Below are 17,431 nucleotides of genomic sequence, written 5' to 3' on the forward strand. Positions count from 1 at the left end.
TGTATTATAACTGGGTTATTCTTTTAGATGTAAAAGAATAATTCAATCTTAGCTCAGAAAACTTCCAACAGGTGCGAAATAAACGTTCTAACGAACGTGGCCAATGGTAAAGTCACCTGAGAATTATAGCCCAATTATCATTGGATCGATGAATATTCAAATAATACTGATTTGTCTAACATTTCTCAAAGAAATAAAGAGATACATCCACAAAATGATATTTGTGAAGGATACAGCACACTTGTAAAAATAGACGAAAACTTTTCCTTTATTCGAATAATCAATAAATAATCGCAAAATTAATTTGACATGGAACTTTCCTTTTTAACCTCTTTTTTTTATGAATTTGTCAATATTAATTTTACGACTATTTTTATATTTACTTGGCTACTATTTTCTTGGTATGTTTTCTCACTTCTGACGTCATTAAACAAGGACAATCACAGCGAGTAGTTAGAAATCCTAATGTAATAATAATAATAATAATAATAACAACAAACATAAGGTATCATGTATAAGCTAAACTGGAATGAAAATATAAAAATTATGCTAATTCTTCCCGTGAATAAACTACCATAAAGATGCAGGAGTAATTAAGGAGATCGAATGCGATTGAGACCAAACGTTTATTTCCTCGGAAGATTATCGCAAGTGTTCCTGATAAGTTTCAAGTCAACTAGTGAGCGAAGAAAGACGGAGATCGCTATTGCAATTGCCAAACTCTATCGTGACGGTCCCGATGTTCAATTGAAAAGGAAAGAAAAAAAAACGCACGACTCGCATTTGCAAACGGAAATGCGGGGAGCAGTAACAACCCGGCATCTTGTAGCAATACTTTATTATGTCAAGTTGGCAATTACAGTAACAATACAGTAATATCGTCGCAAAGTTGTTTACGATTTATCGGTGTGAAAAAATCTCGGTAGAGTCCGTTTGTTTCTCCTTTCTAGTATAATTTCTCTCTCTCTCTCTCTCTCTCTCTCTCTCTCTCACTCTCTTTCATTCTCTCTCTCTCCTTCTCTGTCGCGTCTTTTCGCCAAGCTCATTACACGCGTTTTCTTTACCTCTCGGAAATAAGGGGAAAGGAAAGAGGTTCGACGCGTGAAAATGGGGGATACTTTGTATATATTTCTCGGGAAAAAGGGCGGGAGGGGGCAGCGGGGAGGTGCAACAAATATATGTTTACGAGCGCGTCGCTGATGCAAAATGCCCCCGCCGAAATTGCCGGGTGTACTTTCAATACTTCGGATATCGGCCAGTCAGTTTGTACCGGGTACCTCCTGAGCGAAAACGAGACGAGAATGAAACCTCGAATTTGTCAGAATTCGTGGAAGAACGCGCAATTGAAAAGACACCCGGCGCTCCTGAGCCATCTCGATGCGACACAGACGTGACGAGAAACGACGCGCGAGCTCGGGAATCCGCCATGCGAAATAATCGATCGGAGCAATAATCGACGCAATACATTCTTGGTCGATCGTTCAGAATTTACGGTCGATTAACGAAAAATCACCAGGAAAAAAAATAGTCTTAAATCACTAATAGATATTCTCATATACAAGAATGTTATAATATTCTTAGATTTTTAGTCTTGAAGTAAATGCAAATAACACTTCCCAGATAACAGAAAAGTTTTAAGACGTCTTAAGTCTCGATTTTAGACGTTATGTTATCCAGGCATCAATGCAAATTCAATTCGATCGTATCGAGACTAAAAATTTCCCAACAATATTTTTATTTAAATATGAAAATATCTTGATCTCGGGCTAATTTTTCTTCGGTGTGGCAATCGATTTCATTAATCGCTCAACGTAGTTTTCACGAAGAGGCCGTTAAACTCAACGGGATCTTCCCATTGCGACACACATCGAGTCGTAGTTATCGTGATATCGGCCGCACTCCGACGATTTGGTACAGCTAACGAGATGGACAATAATAATACTCACATGTGTGTCGCCGCAACTCGAACGAGAATCTCCTCGCACGCGTCAAGACACACGCAAAACGAAGGTTCGAAATACCGCGAACGCGCTGATGCCACTGACTGTGACAACTCGGAAGGAAACGGTTAAAATTCGAAGTTGCGCATGCGCATCGAAATCAGTAGCGGAGCTATCAGAACGGCAAGCGTGGCGCTCGCCGCGGGGCCCCCGAGTTCAGGGACGATCATCCGACGCGTCAAAAGGGCCTAACTTCGCGAAGAATCAATTTCCGCTCGAAGCATAAAAATTCAAGTCAAAAGGGGGTTAACTTTTTTTTCCTTCTCTATAAAAACGCACGAATTTTTACTATACTAACATTTATTTAAAACATTAAATTTAGATCGGTTAATAATACCTGTCTCATGACACCTGTGCAGATGGGATTCTCGGAATTACGCCCTTTTGACGTAATTTTGGTTGATTGATCCGATGAATCTCGACCAAACCGTAACTTTTCTTTCTTACAATCAAAACGCAACGATATATATCCACGAGAACGGAAAGGGAGTTTCGATTTTCAACCGACGTAACAACAGTCTCGAGTTTCTCCTGCCAAAGAGGAACGATTAAAAACTATTAAAAATTTACATGTAAACCCTCAGCAACGTGCGCATACCAAACGCGAAATCGTTTCTCGAATTTCGCAGGGCGGATCGTACGAGTTGTCAGGACTTAATTATCGGCCGATATAATTCTGTACACAAGTGGAAGCTATCAGTAACAGACAATCGCGCGTCGAATTAATTTCACGTCGAGACGATGAGACGCACCGATCTAGAATACACTTCTCTCTCTCTCTCTCTCTCTCTCTCTCTCTCTCTCTCTCTCTCTCTCGAATTATGCACAAAGCGAAGTACGGAATAAAATTGCAAATTGCACTTGGCGGGTGTGAACATAGTGGGTGCAGATCGAGTGCGCCTCGGTGGAGCGCTCAAAACGACGACGACGACGAAATATGTCAAGTTATGCTCGTGAAGAGTTCGGTACACGTTTAACAATCGTTAAAAATGAGAAACGCACAAAACCGTAAAACTGTCGCATCAATCTTACTAAAAAAAAAAAAAGCCTTAGCTTCTCTCCTTATTCGGTGAGCGGTCCGGTTAACGTGAAAAAAAACGGGACAAGATCGTCGTCAACGTGACGCGCTCCCGTTTTACACACACACAAGTATCTTCTTCCTCTCTTACGTATATCACACACGCATCGACACAGTTACAACGCAAGTCGAGAATCGGTATAATAATAATAATAATTAATAATAATAATTAATAATAATAATTAATAATAATATCAGTAATAATGCTCGTAAAACTTAACAGAACAAGCATCGTTAGAAACGATCGCGACACACACCACGCAGAGTCTGGCTGTGTCAAGAGCCTCGTGTTATCCTCAGCACGACCAACGCTGCAGGCAGTGACGATGTGAGCTACTTAATCCGTATATTAATTGTCACATATTAGGTTTCTACGTTTATATCTCGTATAAGTATGTATGTATGTGTGTATATATATATATATATATATATATATATCTATATATATATATATATATACACGATCGCGGGTATACATCAGGCCGTACCCTCAAGAAAACGTGAAATCAAAATGGGTCGACGAACCGAAGCTGCAGTTGCGGAACTGGAAGATCGAAGAGTCCCAGCCCGAAGAACGGAAGGTGGGTCTTATCCGAGGACTCGCTCTCCTCCGCTCTTCCGCGCGGAACCCTTCGATCTGCGATTGACACTTAATTTCGGGGATCCGTCTCTTTCTCTCTCTCGACAACGCGTTCGGATTTTCGGCGGACTTGAGAAGGCGCAACGCTCCGCGTCGGAACGTCGATTGTTAGACGCGCACGAATGAAGGTTCTTCTAAACTTTGTTTTTTTCTTCTTTTCAAATAGGTTTTCTCGACATTTCTCGATATAATTTTCAAACTTCGGACGAAGTGTCGCAAAAGCAGGTGTTGATACATGGGATGGCGCGTAGAATAAATAGTCATTTGCACAATGTACTTTCGAGATTCTATCGGAATCGCAGACCGGGAGAAATATCGAGTCCGTTTAGAATTCGCTACACTACGATAATGATCGATAAGATTTTCTTCTCTTTCATCGCGCAAAGTTGTTCATTTATACGACGTCGGCAACAGTTAGAGACACTCCCCTCGCACTTTTCTCTCCCTTCTCTCTTCCTTCTTCTCTCTTTTCGATTCTGCCTGTATACTATCTGCGAAATTGTTCCTAAACGATGACCATTGAAAGACAATCTTCAATCAAATCCCGTCGCGTCGACGCCGAAGGCACCAAGTAAAAGAAATACACAGTCCGTCCAAGTTTCCTCATTCTTTTTCCTTTTCTTTCTTCCTCAACGTTTTCAACGCTCCGATTGCTTCTCATCCTATATTCACCCGGTATTCCTCTTTTTTTTTCTTTTTCTTTTTTTCTTTTTGGCACTATTTGGCCGTATTATGTGTGTGTGTGTGTGTGTGTGTTCGAGACGTAGATCACCGCGTCATCACGCTGAAGTGAATTATCGAGGTACTATCAGATATTATAACGCAAGTTTACGCATGTTTATCGAGGGAAAAACCCGTGAAACACGTTCCACTTTAACATCATCGTACATACTTACGTCGAACAAACAAACGTTTCTCCGAGACGATTTCTTTTCTTTCTTTTTTTCTTCTTCCCCCTCAATATCTCGTAATACTTCAATGATTCACTTTGACAAATTTATAGTAAAATTATTTTATTAACCTTATCGTATCTCGACTAAATGTATAGTAAGAAAAGGACAAAGGATGGATCTATATATAGTATTACATATAATTTTCCTTACACAATTATAAACAGAAACGACAATGGCACAAAGTGTTACTAAACTCGTTACGTTAGCTTTGATTTAGCGTTCATTCGATTATTGGCAACGTGATGAATAGTTTAAATGTTAAACGTTAGTCTCGAGCTGATCGCGTTCCGCGTTATAATCATCGCTACTTTAATTATTCTGCCTTGCTTCTCTTAACGCGCGTTAATTTCTCTCTCTCTCTCTCTCACGCAGCAGATTCATTTTTTCTTGCATTCTCTCACTCTCTCTCTCTCTCTCTCTCTCTCTCTCTCTCTCTCTCTCTCTCTCACATATTTCTTCTCGTATGTATGTATTATTTGTGTGTGTCTCTATGCATGGTTTGGAAAAAAAAAACTGACTATTCCGTTTGAGTCTTTTTACGTCATTGTGCGGTCCTTGGGAATCTGACTAGCACATAGATATCAAACGAATAAATTACACTTTCCTTTCCCACTCTGTTTCCCACCCGCTGCGGATGATGCGACGCAACGTGTCGCCGCGCACACGCGCACACGTAAACGCTCGCGAACCGTTAACAAGCATATACACAACGGGAGCTCGCGTGATTGATTTAGCGTTTCGGTTGCGCACTATAATGAGAGACGATCGGCTCATTGTTACCCGGAGACAGTGATGTTGCATACCGCTTGTCTTCTCTCTTGGCTTATATCGTTCACTTCACCGTAAGCAGTTTTATCAAACGTCATCAGTGTCTCTCTCTCTCTCTCTCTCTTTTAACAAAGAAAAAAGATCAAAGCACGAAGCAATACGGAGGGGAAAAGCGAGTTTCGCGACGATTTGTTGCTTGCAAAATGATAAATAAAAGTTTCATCATACGCTTAGTCAAGAAAAATACTGTAAACTTTCTAAATACTGTAACTCTCCCCATACCGTGAGACACGCAGATGTTAAATCATAGTACGTATAGTATAATAGTGATAATCTGTAAGTAAAAAAAAAAAGGATGAACTATCCGTGAAATGTTTTGCTATCGCAGCTTTCGAATTGTCCCACTTTTCCCGAGCGTCTGATTAGTTCTCGCGTGTTTGACGCGTGTTTGACGCGAACGGAAGGAGCGAGCACGAGCGTGACAATGACGGCTTGACTATTTGCACGTGAGAAGGATTCATATTTCTGAAGGTTTCAAGTTGTTTGACAGACAGAGAAACATTGAAACGTATTAAAATATCGATAAAATAAAAAAGAAAAAAAAGAAAAGAAAGTAATGCAATGTATAAATATAATGCGTAGCGCACCGGTAAAAAATAGATAAGCGCGAGATCAAGCGGATCGACGGATCTGTGTTGTAAACGGGCCATATTAATATTACACAATAATAATAATAATAATAATAATAATAATAATAATAATAATAAAATCGTAATGTTAACGGAGGACGATTGATTCCATAGAGCTTCGTGAGCGTATCGCAGAACGATATTCGCAGACACATTTGCCAACTGAAGTCACCTTTTTGCATGACACTCGTCATAGAGTCGAAATCCGCTCGCGATAATCAACTTCAACGTAATAAATTGTTGCTCCGGTCCCTTCGAAAGAATTAACTTGATGAACGCGCGCGCAACACGCCGCGGAACGAACTGCCAGCTTAACAAACGCGGTTCCCCGCGGTTCTGCACACATCACTGTCGTCTCGCGAGCGGCGATTCGTTCGTTCATTCGCTCGCTCGTTCGTATGTACGCCGCCGCGAATAAACGTACACACACGGTCAAAGTTCTCAGTCTCCATCGTATCAAAACCTTCTTAATTATACTGTTAAAACCTCATCAACTTCATCCTCTTCGTCGTCGACAATCACGGATTGGACTTACTGAGGAAGCTGACAAGCATTCGTTCATGCCGCGCGCCCAAACGGGCGAACCTCTTAAGTATCGCGACCCTGAGAGTCGTGGAATTGGATGTTAGTTAATTTTTACTGTTGCTGCGCGGACTCGCCGGTTGACTGTTCGCCTGTTGCTGCGCGCGCTGTATGTAGATGTTCAAGAGCTTCAGCTTGCTCGAGTACAGACAGCTCAGGTGTGGTTTCAGCACCTCCTCGCCGACCGCCACGTGGATCGCCACCATACAGAACACCGCGCTCTTCCGGACAGCGCTCTCGGCGTCGTCGTACGCCTACGTAATACACGAATATATCGTCTCTGTAGCGTGCGTAATTTTTACATACAATAAATTGTTCATCGTCTAATTTGTCTTTTATACGTGTGAACATTTTATTAGAATAAATTCGTTAATATTGGATTAGCGTAGAGATTTCGGTTGAACTCACTTTGATAAGACCCGGCATAACCTTGGCAAGATGAGGTTCTATCGCGTCGCGACCCCAATGCTCCACTACTTTATGCAGCATCTTTATCGCGCCCATATTCAAGGGATACGGTTCCGTGGCGATTATGGTCGAGACCAGATGAATAATTTGTTCCGGCTTGAGAACCATGGCTATCGTGGCCGCGCACTTTTCGGCGTTCCAATGTACCTGTTTTAAGCAGCGTCATTTAGTGCACAGCGCGTGCAAACTCGCGTTGACTCGTTTAAGGATTTAACAAGCGGTAACTCACCGGAGATCTGCCGCCGCTACCGCTGGAAGAATCGACCTTTTGATCGTCGGATTTATAGGAGTAGATCACTTTCAATATTAACAACTCGGGATAGAAGGAGAAATCCTCCACCAATTCGGGGCATTTAAGCATGTCGATTAGCGTCTGAAGTACTTCCACTTGTATCACCTTACCGTCGTTAGACAGGCTGTCTAATAAAGTTTTCAGCACTTTCCTGTAACCACGTGTGATTATTAATGAATTGTCAGAACCTGAGAGGCCGCCTCTGTGTGTGCGTGGAATTTTAGTCGAACGTACTTGAAGTTTCGCTTAATATGCGACGCGTCGCTCTCGCGGACGTACAATTGGAATTCCTGCAAAACTGTGACTTTCTCTGACGTTTGTGTCATCTTCGACTGCAAGGTCTTGATCATGTTATCCACGATTTCCGGTCTATTTATTGGGTCGGGCGATGATCCTGCAGACAATATTGAGACAAGATATTCGAGTTTCCTTGACGCATACGTGGAAATGTTTTTCATCAGACGGAATCTAGTCTTACACACCATGCGTTTTGTAACCGTTATTTTCCTGAGGTAGAATCAAATCGCCGGCTATCGTATCGCTGGACCCGTTCACCGTTATGTTACTGACAGATCGTCCCCGTTGGGTCGGTGAGGAGACCGACGAAGATCGGCCCTGTGATGACAAAGTTCGGTTATTATTTCGCGTATATACTTCGAAGTAGATTTAGATCTGTCCGACTTATCTCTATTAACACGCTGTTTAGTAGTCTGAAAAGAACGTTTCTGACCCGTCCTTGAATCGTATCAGAATAGAAACAAGCCGTCCCCCACCCGCTTTCTTAAGTCGTCCCATTTGAAAGGAAACGTTAGATGTTTATCTTTTGAGTTTCCACTCACCGAATTAGACAACGTCAGGCCTTCCATTCTCTCCTCCACGTCTGCCATGTTACTGATCCCGCTGTCTTTGCTGGTAGTGGCTCTCTCCAGGCGTTCGAAGCCGTAATTTTGGATCTCGGCGGTTGTGCGTCGCAGTGATCTGTAAAAGGAACCTGCTAATGAAGCCATCGCCGAATCACGACAGACGCTGAGAATCCGAGACGCCGCGAAAGGAGCGGAATATAGCGACATACTTGTACACTTCCTCCAGGTTCTCGTCCCCTCCGTCCATCTCAGTCTTTCCCTCCGCCTTATTGTCATTCTTCGCTTTCGTTCGCGCTGGCGAACTCTGCGCTCTGGGCGGCGGTGTGCCGGGCGACGCCGGATTGCTCGATGCGGACGACTTCCTCAGGTGATTTTGCACCAGGGGCCACGCCGTTTCCTGATGAGAAAGAGCGTCCGGTTCAGCGCACGAGAGAGAGAGAGAGAGAGAACGGGAAGGAAACAGCGGACGTTGCGGCTGAGAAACGTCAACGGGACGTGTCGCTCAACATACTTGGTAATACTTCGGCAATTCGGAGAGTATCATAGTAACTTGAGGCGTATTGAGATTGTAAAGCGATATCACAGCGTTCTGCGCGTGCCTCCTAACGTCTTGGCTTTTAACGTCATTCGACCAGTCGAGCAGCCGTGCTAGCGCTGTTGCTGCAGAACTGCCCAGAGCGGACGGCTCTGCCGTCTCAGCGATCTGCGTGATAAAAGTCAATGCTGCTACTTTCACGCGAGAATTTGGTGTTTGTGTTGGATCTGTCAGATACCTCATCACAGCCGGTAGAAGCTGTTGGCCCGGGAAACAGTCTCTGAACAAAATAATCGGCTCTGTTTCAGAATTACCAATACTCAAGGAACGGCGAGACGCGACGATCGAAACGATTCAGCGAATTCTCACCTCACAACATCGAGCGTTTTGTGAATCTTTGCTTGTATAGATCCCAACAGATCGGTGCCCAGCTTATTGAGAAGCCTCGCGCACAGAACGTAAAGCCAGTCGCCGAGATCCTCGTTGTGAGTGACCAGCAATTCGTTCAGCGTGTCCAAGAACAGGCTGAACACCTTCGTGTGAGAATCCATGAACATTTTCGTGAAAATATCCGTAACCCGGCGCAATTCTGTGGTGGTCAGTGTATTGCCGGTGTTGAGGAAGTGCTGCAGACCCACCAAACCCTCTTTCCTGTCTCCCCAGTGCTTGTGAGCACAGTTCTCAATGATCTCTTTGATGTCCTGTAAAACGAGGAAGGGATGACACCGCGTGTTTCCTCTCATTCACTCTTTGACGTATACATACACACATATCTATACATATATGTGTGCTGATATACTTGAAAATATTCTCTCTCGACAGAACACGCGTATGACACACGAAATGAAACGTTTTGCAGATATCGAAATGCAATTTCGCCGCACTCGGTGTGCTCATTCAGACTATCTCCGGTAGCTTGGATTCTAATTCACAAATGCATCTACGTCACTTCTCGTCAATGTGCAGATACGAAAGAAAGTAGAATTTAACAAACCTTCGGGATAGACTGATCCCATAGATCACGGTATAGTCTCGGTTGCGAGCCACTCCATGAGAACGACTAATGTGGGTAGATGGGCGATGGAGAGATATGGAGAACAGAACGGCGTGTCGCGTTAGTCCAAACCAAACAAATACGCCGCAACAAAACCAAAAGTGAAAACCAAACATGCATTAGCTACATCGTCATACTCAGTGTGTGCTGAGGGCTTTTCGCATCGCGCACCTCTCTCTGTCTCACTTCTTTCCTCGTTCAACGAAAGGCCGATTTCGAATATGCAAATAATAAGTACCGGTGAAACGAGTCGGTTTCGCATCAACGGAAATCAACCGTCTCTCACTTCGAGTCGTGAAATAAATCTGTGATATCTCGAGATCTCTGCGCGCGATTAATTAATTCGCATGCTGTACTGAGGTGAAACCTAGATATCGTAGAAGCGCCAATCAATTAACTAATTAATTGTAAAAAGCGATAAAGACTTATTAATATCACGTGAGGGCATGCGTAAAAAGTTCGTTATATATTAATGCGGCATGATTCATGAGACAATATGCGTGATGTAGTATATCTCATCTTCGTGAACGACGCTAGTGTGTTAGTTTATGGAAAGAGAAATGAATTCACACGGGCACGCGTTTACTAAGTTAACTTCGATTCTGTACACAGTAAATAATTTGCGTATTTAACACGTATTTCGTATCGCTTAAGAGTTAATATGGCGACCATTATTGAGAGTAATTAGCACAATTTATCTGTAAATCTGAACGTACAAGATATGTCGCCAATAATATTCAGTAAAATTAACATCCGTAATATGTAAACCGACATTTAAATACAAAATATGTTATCTCAACACTTACACATGTTGAATATCGGTTCAACACATAATATTGAGATAACGTGAACAAATCAACACACAGGTCTGTTACAAATTTAATAATAAAATTAAAAATCCCTTAATAAGGACCAATTTTAACACAAGCACAAGATGTTTTTTTTTTCATTGTACACGCGACACACGTCCATTCTTCGATTGAAGTAACGAAGGAGATCGAATGCCCAAGCCAACGAACGCTTTTTCTTTCTCTCTTTTTTTTTTAATATTTATAGCTTTGATCCGCAAAAGAATTTGCACTTACATCGCTAGCTCGTCTGAAACCGTCTATGCTCCGTTCCGAACATATGCTGCTATTCTCGCTGTCGTCGCTGTGATCACCCTTAGTTCCCGGTATTCTGGTGTAGTTGTCCATACTGTCGAACGTCAGAGCGTCTGCCAAAGCGGACTCGGCCTCGCGCGACTTTTGCAGCATCTTCTGCGCCATAACTGGCGGTCTGCTGCTATCCGTAGGCGACATATGCAGATTTCGGCCCCTGTCAATTCGAGTAATTGATGTTACGTTTCTTTTTTTTTTGGATCGACTGGAATACTGGCGACGAAAAGACGAACGAACGTTTGCACGTACCTCAGTTTGCTCGCGAAACTTCTGTCCATTCCGAACCTCTGCGGGCTGGGCTCGCGACTATTGCTCGTGCTGCCAATAGCGTGTCCGGATAATCGCCTCGGTCTGCCGATCAGTGATTCGCCTTCGCGATTGTACGTAGCATAACTTAATCTAGACGATGGGGAGCCCGATCTACTGCTGGCTGTTGGCAAAAACAGTCGGTCGACCCGTTAAAGAGAGGTTCTAGCGTTTGGTGAAATAAAAGGTAAGACTAGAATATATGTACGTGATACCGAAGTTTTCGAACCAACAGTGCGTGACAGGAAGTTTAGTAATCTTTGTACCGTTCCGTTTTCGAAATATCTAATAAGCTTGCATTGTGCAAGCGTATGCAGTAGAAATTATATTCGAAGTCTCAAATTTCTAATTTTCTACGCGTTATATATTCGAACAATGAAATTTTGAAAGATGAAAATTCGAACATTCGGATATTCGTATGTTTGAATAATCGAAGCTTCGGAAACTGGAAAATACGGGTGTCCGTTTTTTAGGCATAGTAAATAATATTTACTATCGTAAGAATATAATTTTTTTCTTCATTACGTTATGCTGTGTTACACATCTTGGCGAAATTTACATTTATTTTAAAATAAAATTAATAAGATTTGTTGTTTATTATTTGTGACTTTCTTCATTAATCTTTTTTTAACTAGGTAAATACAAATCTCAAAATTGAACTGAAGATATCTAGAAGTATCTTATTCGTTTAATTAAACTCTGAAATTAAAAATTACCGAAGCTCTCTAATTTCATAGCATCTTGTTGTATTCTTCAAAATTAGTTCTATTAATACTTGCGATATTTTGAATTTTCGAATAATACGACTTCGAATCTTCGGACTTCGTCGTCAAATGCTGAATTATATCGTTTTTAAGCCTTGAATATATCGAACACCTCTAATACGTAGAACTTTATAACAAGTGACTTCTGATTTGACGTATATTTTAATAATTTTTCAACATTTATCAATACAAATTCTTGTAGATTTTACACGTAAGTAGAAAATACGCCACGTTGTCAAACTCACGCTGAGATTGCGAAACTCCCGAGACTCTTGTCCTGGTCCTCGCGACCCTTTCTGGACTGGCGACCGCATTGGGATCCGGTGATTTACTGGGACGCGCTGCAACGTGAAAATGATACATCAGTCAATATACCATTTTATCCGACACGTGTTTAGTTTCCGATAGTTTTCCCTCGAATCTACACGAGAATTCGACTTTCACATGAAGACGCTGCTACTCACGAATTGCCGCGGCTGCTTTCTGCCTGCTCATATTAGCGTACATTAGTCTAGCTTTCGCCCTTTGAGCAGCCTGCAAATCGATCGCACTAGTAGATCTAACCCCTGGTGTTCCTCGGTCTGCAAAGATACGATGCAAATTAATTTCGCGACAATGGCATCGCGCAACATCTATTATCGACCAATGTGAGAGACAGAAAGAAAGAGAGAAAAAAGGAGACAAAAAGAGAGATCAACGCGAGACAACTCCGATTGTGCATAGCGATCTTTTCTTGGCGTGTGACGTAACGAATGATTGCAGAACAATTACAGTGACTGTCTGTTGGTCTTTGCAGTATCGGGATACCAGACTGACGATAAGACCGAGGCAAGGACGGTGTACGTCTGAGCGGGCCGTGTGGCTGGCCCATGGTCTGATGCAAATTTTCCGTACTACCTTCATACGTTTTAACGTAAATAGAAGAAGTCGCAAAGCAGCATGAAAACAGAGTGAGACAAGTCCTTTATGTTAGGATCGCAGGAAACACGAGTGACGCACACTGTGTTACATATTCAACGTAGACTTTTCTCAATAGATCGGCTTATAGTACCGGCTTGGCTTACTGGTTACTTTTAGGAGAATCACGCGGTATGAAAGGGATCGTCGCTCTTACCTGCCGCGCTCATCACGGGTCTGGCCGTACGTGGACTAACGCTCGACGATCTCGCATTAGCCACGATATTTAAGCTGTTACTACTGCCGCTATTACTGAGAGACATCAAGGAGCGTTTATATGTCGCATCCAAGTTATTAAGTAGTATCTCAGCCTGCTCTGGAAAGTGATTTTTAAATGCCCAGTATGATCTATAAAAAGCGACAAGATTAAACCAACGTCGTCGATCATCTCGGTAAGGTTAAGAGGCATTCGAAAGGGCACACTCACTTCCTGGCGAAAGCTCGCGCATCCGAGTCGGAATCGGCGATGCCCTTCTTGAGCGCGTCCGGCAATATCGTCACGTGCTTTTGCAATATCTGCGTAGGCCAGGTCTGCAGAATCAATGCGAGATACTCCCAGGACGCCCGGCGAATGTCTTTGCTCTTGTTGCTCACGCACGATATAATAATAGGCACGTATCGACTACAGTGGGTATTTTGAAGGATAAACCGAACTGCCACCGCGCCGGCTGTCGCCACGACCTAGTTGCCGCGAAGAGGAAAACGGTTGGTAATTAAATTCTTACCTTTTACAGGGATCGCGGATAGAAACTGACACACGGACTCCACGTGGGACACACTTGACGAAATATATAAGCATTTCCCGTAGTCGAGAGTCGCGGGCAAAAAGCCGCACGATCGATTTGGACGACATAATCGCCGGGGTCTAAATTACGTCCTCAACGGAGAACATCAGTATTCCGCGAAACTCACCTTGGCACTGTTCTGTATGAGGTTCATTAACGTGAGCAAAACCGCCTCGCCAAAACTGGCGAATTTGGTCTTCAGGCTCTGACTCAGATAGGCTAGAGTAATACATGCTTCTCTCGCCACTTGGGATCTAAGGTCGGTGCAGGCCTGCTCGAACGGTCGCTGTACGCTCTTTAGGCACTCGTGGAAATTTTCGTAGTTAGTGCCACCTGCGAGTACAATGGCCCTTAACTTCTTCATCTGCAAAGGCAAAAGAAGGCTGTTACGAGGGGGAATCGTCGGTCGAGGAAGAAATGAGGAGAAAAATTGGGCGAAACGAAGGGGGAGGATTTCTCCCGAGACACTCACACTATCCATTCTCTGTTTCCAGTCTTTCTTGTCATCGCCTACTGTATCCTTGATGATCTTCATTTGCTCCTCGAGGTCCTTTGCCGAATACAACGTGACGGTAGGCACGTCCTCGAACGCAGTGATGAAGCATTCTTCGTCGACAGCTCCGGCTTGCGCTGGGCAAGATAACACGTTCGTTTGTATGTGTGTATACATATATATATATATACATGTATCAGTTTGAATATATATGAAAATTTATGTGTGCGCGTCGAATTATAATAATTATGCCTCGGAACTACAAAATACTGATCATGCTCGATACTTTGAGTCCGTTCACGCGATTACCGGGACTAGCTCGCACGAATGGCTACCAATCGCTGTGAACAACGCTCAAGCGGTACCCACGATACACCGAACAATAATAATGGAATGCAAACGCCTCGAAATAATAAACATGATGATTGCAAAGAATAATTAATAAGCACTGGTAGTGTGACTACACATCGAGTCGCAAGGTGAGAAGCGTATGATTTGACATGACGATGCGCAGGGCTTCCATTCGCGTACACTATTCCAGCTACAAGGAAACAAATTGAACGTATGTGTGTGTATATATGTGTGTTTTGCTGCGATCAGCCGTGATCTTCGCTATGTGCAATGTTTGCTCGCGTAGAATGATCTCGAGTCGGTAGTCACTTCGATTCCCTGAGATTCGCCGAGGTGTTTTTACTTTAGAACGCTTAAATGCCAATAGTAGACTTGGATATACCTGTTGCTGATCTTACTGATAGAGCTCTTTTGACGGTCGCTGCCCTTGGGACCGTGGAGGACGGAGTAGCACCAGGGTGAGCTGTCATGCAAGCGAACAGTTAGCATCATCCTCGTCATCGAAACGTCAACGCACGTTAACCGTTTGCTGGCGAGTCTTTCGTCTTTCGACGTGTGTGTGTGTGTGTGTGTGATGTGTGTTTAGTTTGTTTGTTAACATTGATGCAAAAGTAAAGCCGCACCGCGGTTAAAACTCAAGCGTATTGCCCGCACATACGTGCCTAGCTTTGCAGAGAGTTGTGCTTCTGTGACATTAGTCGACACTGAGCCATGACACTCACATATACATTTCAGGCGCGCGCGTGTGTGTGTGTGTGTGTGAAAGAGAGAGAGAGAGAGAGAAGGTAAAATATGCCGGGACAACCGTTTAGAGCACGAAAAGCTCTTTCGATTTACATGAACAGACCAACCAAAGTGCTACGCGTTGCCATTCGAATGCGATTGAAGTAATGACATCCAGTTTTAATGCTCTAGCCGAAAATGAAAATCCGAGTTTCATAAATTAGTAAGAAAACGCTCTCAACAAGTGGTAAAAATTATTGAAAAAATTATTGCATTTATATACGCGATAATTCTACGACAATTCTTCTAGTATTTTACAGCTACCACAACTGGAGAAGTCTCTAAGAGAATTCACTTTTTATTGTTACTACCTTTGCAACATGTCATGCTCTCGAATAAAATGTTAATGTCGGATTGGTGATTCGCGGTAATTTGATTAAGAATTGATATCGTGAGACTTGCGGTATACCTAATGTAGATAGCGTCTTGGCGGGCCCAAATTGACCTCTTTTCGGCGGCATGTTCAACCTCTTAACGGGAGCCGATTTGACCTGCAACACGTAGAAATCGCATGCATTTAACGAGGGGAAGTTTCGTTCGGCTCCTCAAATTTAAACGTAACGGAACCGAGACAGACAAAAACCGCGACAACAATACCACGAATATCTCTGTCTCGCAGTTATAAGATAGATGAAATTTAGACGAAACGGACAAACCATAAAAACGGTGCGAACGTATATACGATAAAATTGAATAAACAAAGGACGCCTGAAACTCGGAATAAAGTTCGCCGTCGGAAATTTCAAATAAACGATCAATTTTCTCCTAGCGATCTTCTGCAAACACAACATTGTTTTCCAACATTCTTCCGATCTGTGAGCTCCCGTTGAACTTCCTAGCGCTCTGTCAAACTTTACACTCACCGCTCTGTCAGGCTCGTCGTTGTCCTTGCCAACTAAAACAGAAGAGAAAAAGCAATCGTCAGTTCGGGATCATACGCATCTTTCTTTCTCATGTCCACAAAAATAAACCACTAACTTGAAAAAATACACGAAATTCCCGAAAAAAAATTAACTATAATTTTAAAGCTTCGGAAAAATCCCAATTTTTTCCTTTTCTGCAGATTTTTTCGGCTTCTGTCCCAAAGGTAGAAAAATTCGTTTAAAAAAATTCACGTGTATTCGGGTAAAATCTGTCACATTTTTTTTCCGTAAAGAAGGTAAGAAACCAAAAAATCCGCGGAAAATTTGGGAAAAACGAGGGTTCTTTTTGTTCAAAACTTTAAAATTATACAATCAACCGTTCGGAAAAATAAAATTGTAAACGAAAGAATAAGTAAACCAGAATTTTTCAGTTCAATCATTTTATATGACATATTGATAATTGTAATCTTGCTGAAAAGCTCGTATCTAATCACCCCCATACCTAAAGTTCACAATGAATACACCTACACTTCAAGTTTAACCCTAACTCGCCATATTCCGATCTGACTGTAGACTGCTAAACGTTTTTCTTTCGGTATTCTAACTTTTACATGGCTACCATTTTGTTTTTCTTCAAGTACGTATCAGATTCCACCACAACGAACAAACATTTGTCTTAAATCGCACTTGCAAAAAAACCATTTGAGAATTTTTTCCCGCAAACACTCCTTTTCTCATAATAACAAGTTTAACTTAAACCGAAACAATTTTCTTGACCTGACATATACATCACATTCTGTATTTCTAATTCCCGCATTAAGCACTTAAAAATATGAATTAGAATGAAAGTAACAAGGTGACAATGTCGAGTGGTCTCACGCAGTGCGACAGATTGAAGCCCCGAAAAAATCAACATGGCCGGCTAATCCTAAATATCTCACTCGAGTTTCACGCGAAGATTAATACGGACGTCCGGGGATAGCTCGAGAAACATCCGTCATTATTTTATTACATCGTGTATGTCGCAACTACGTGACCGTCCTCCTT

The 17,431-nt window shown here is 42.5% G+C and overlaps 1 protein-coding gene across 5 annotated transcripts in view; it reads right to left on the reverse strand.

Annotated features, from left to right (window-relative positions):
- Nucleotides 1–607: 607 nt before the first annotated feature.
- The window catches only part of LOC106745767 (CLIP-associating protein 1), a 49,189-nt gene continuing 32,365 nt past the window's right edge, over nucleotides 608–17,431 (reverse strand). For 4 of the 5 annotated variants that reach the window (XM_014621666.1, XM_014621670.1, XM_014621669.1 and 1 more), the window contains 20 exons: nucleotides 16,385–16,416; nucleotides 15,931–16,012; nucleotides 14,367–14,524; nucleotides 14,022–14,258; nucleotides 13,537–13,790; nucleotides 13,267–13,457; nucleotides 12,617–12,733; nucleotides 12,398–12,493; nucleotides 11,332–11,512; nucleotides 11,008–11,239; nucleotides 9,863–9,928; nucleotides 9,238–9,569; nucleotides 8,845–9,148; nucleotides 8,543–8,730; nucleotides 8,310–8,448; nucleotides 7,953–8,085; nucleotides 7,705–7,864; nucleotides 7,408–7,621; nucleotides 7,119–7,325; nucleotides 608–6,964 (listed from right to left, as the gene is read on the reverse strand). In XM_014621666.1, coding sequence (XP_014477152.1) covers nucleotides 6,758–6,964; nucleotides 7,119–7,325; nucleotides 7,408–7,621; nucleotides 7,705–7,864; nucleotides 7,953–8,085; nucleotides 8,310–8,448; nucleotides 8,543–8,730; nucleotides 8,845–9,148; nucleotides 9,238–9,569; nucleotides 9,863–9,928; nucleotides 11,008–11,239; nucleotides 11,332–11,512; nucleotides 12,398–12,493; nucleotides 12,617–12,733; nucleotides 13,267–13,457; nucleotides 13,537–13,790; nucleotides 14,022–14,258; nucleotides 14,367–14,524; nucleotides 15,931–16,012; nucleotides 16,385–16,416 — 3,530 coding nt within the window. In that variant the 3' untranslated portion in view covers nucleotides 608–6,757. The remainder of the gene's footprint in view (nucleotides 6,965–7,118; nucleotides 7,326–7,407; nucleotides 7,622–7,704; nucleotides 7,865–7,952; nucleotides 8,086–8,309; nucleotides 8,449–8,542; nucleotides 8,731–8,844; nucleotides 9,149–9,237; nucleotides 9,570–9,862; nucleotides 9,929–11,007; nucleotides 11,240–11,331; nucleotides 11,513–12,397; nucleotides 12,494–12,616; nucleotides 12,734–13,266; nucleotides 13,458–13,536; nucleotides 13,791–14,021; nucleotides 14,259–14,366; nucleotides 14,525–15,930; nucleotides 16,013–16,384; nucleotides 16,417–17,431) is intronic. The other variant, XM_014621667.1, reaches the window with a different exon arrangement.

The sequence above is a fragment of the Dinoponera quadriceps genome, unplaced genomic scaffold (genome assembly GCF_001313825.1).
Source record: "Dinoponera quadriceps isolate SergipeBrazil2010 unplaced genomic scaffold, ASM131382v1 scaffold1658, whole genome shotgun sequence".
Taxonomy (NCBI): Eukaryota; Metazoa; Arthropoda; class Insecta; order Hymenoptera; family Formicidae; genus Dinoponera; species Dinoponera quadriceps.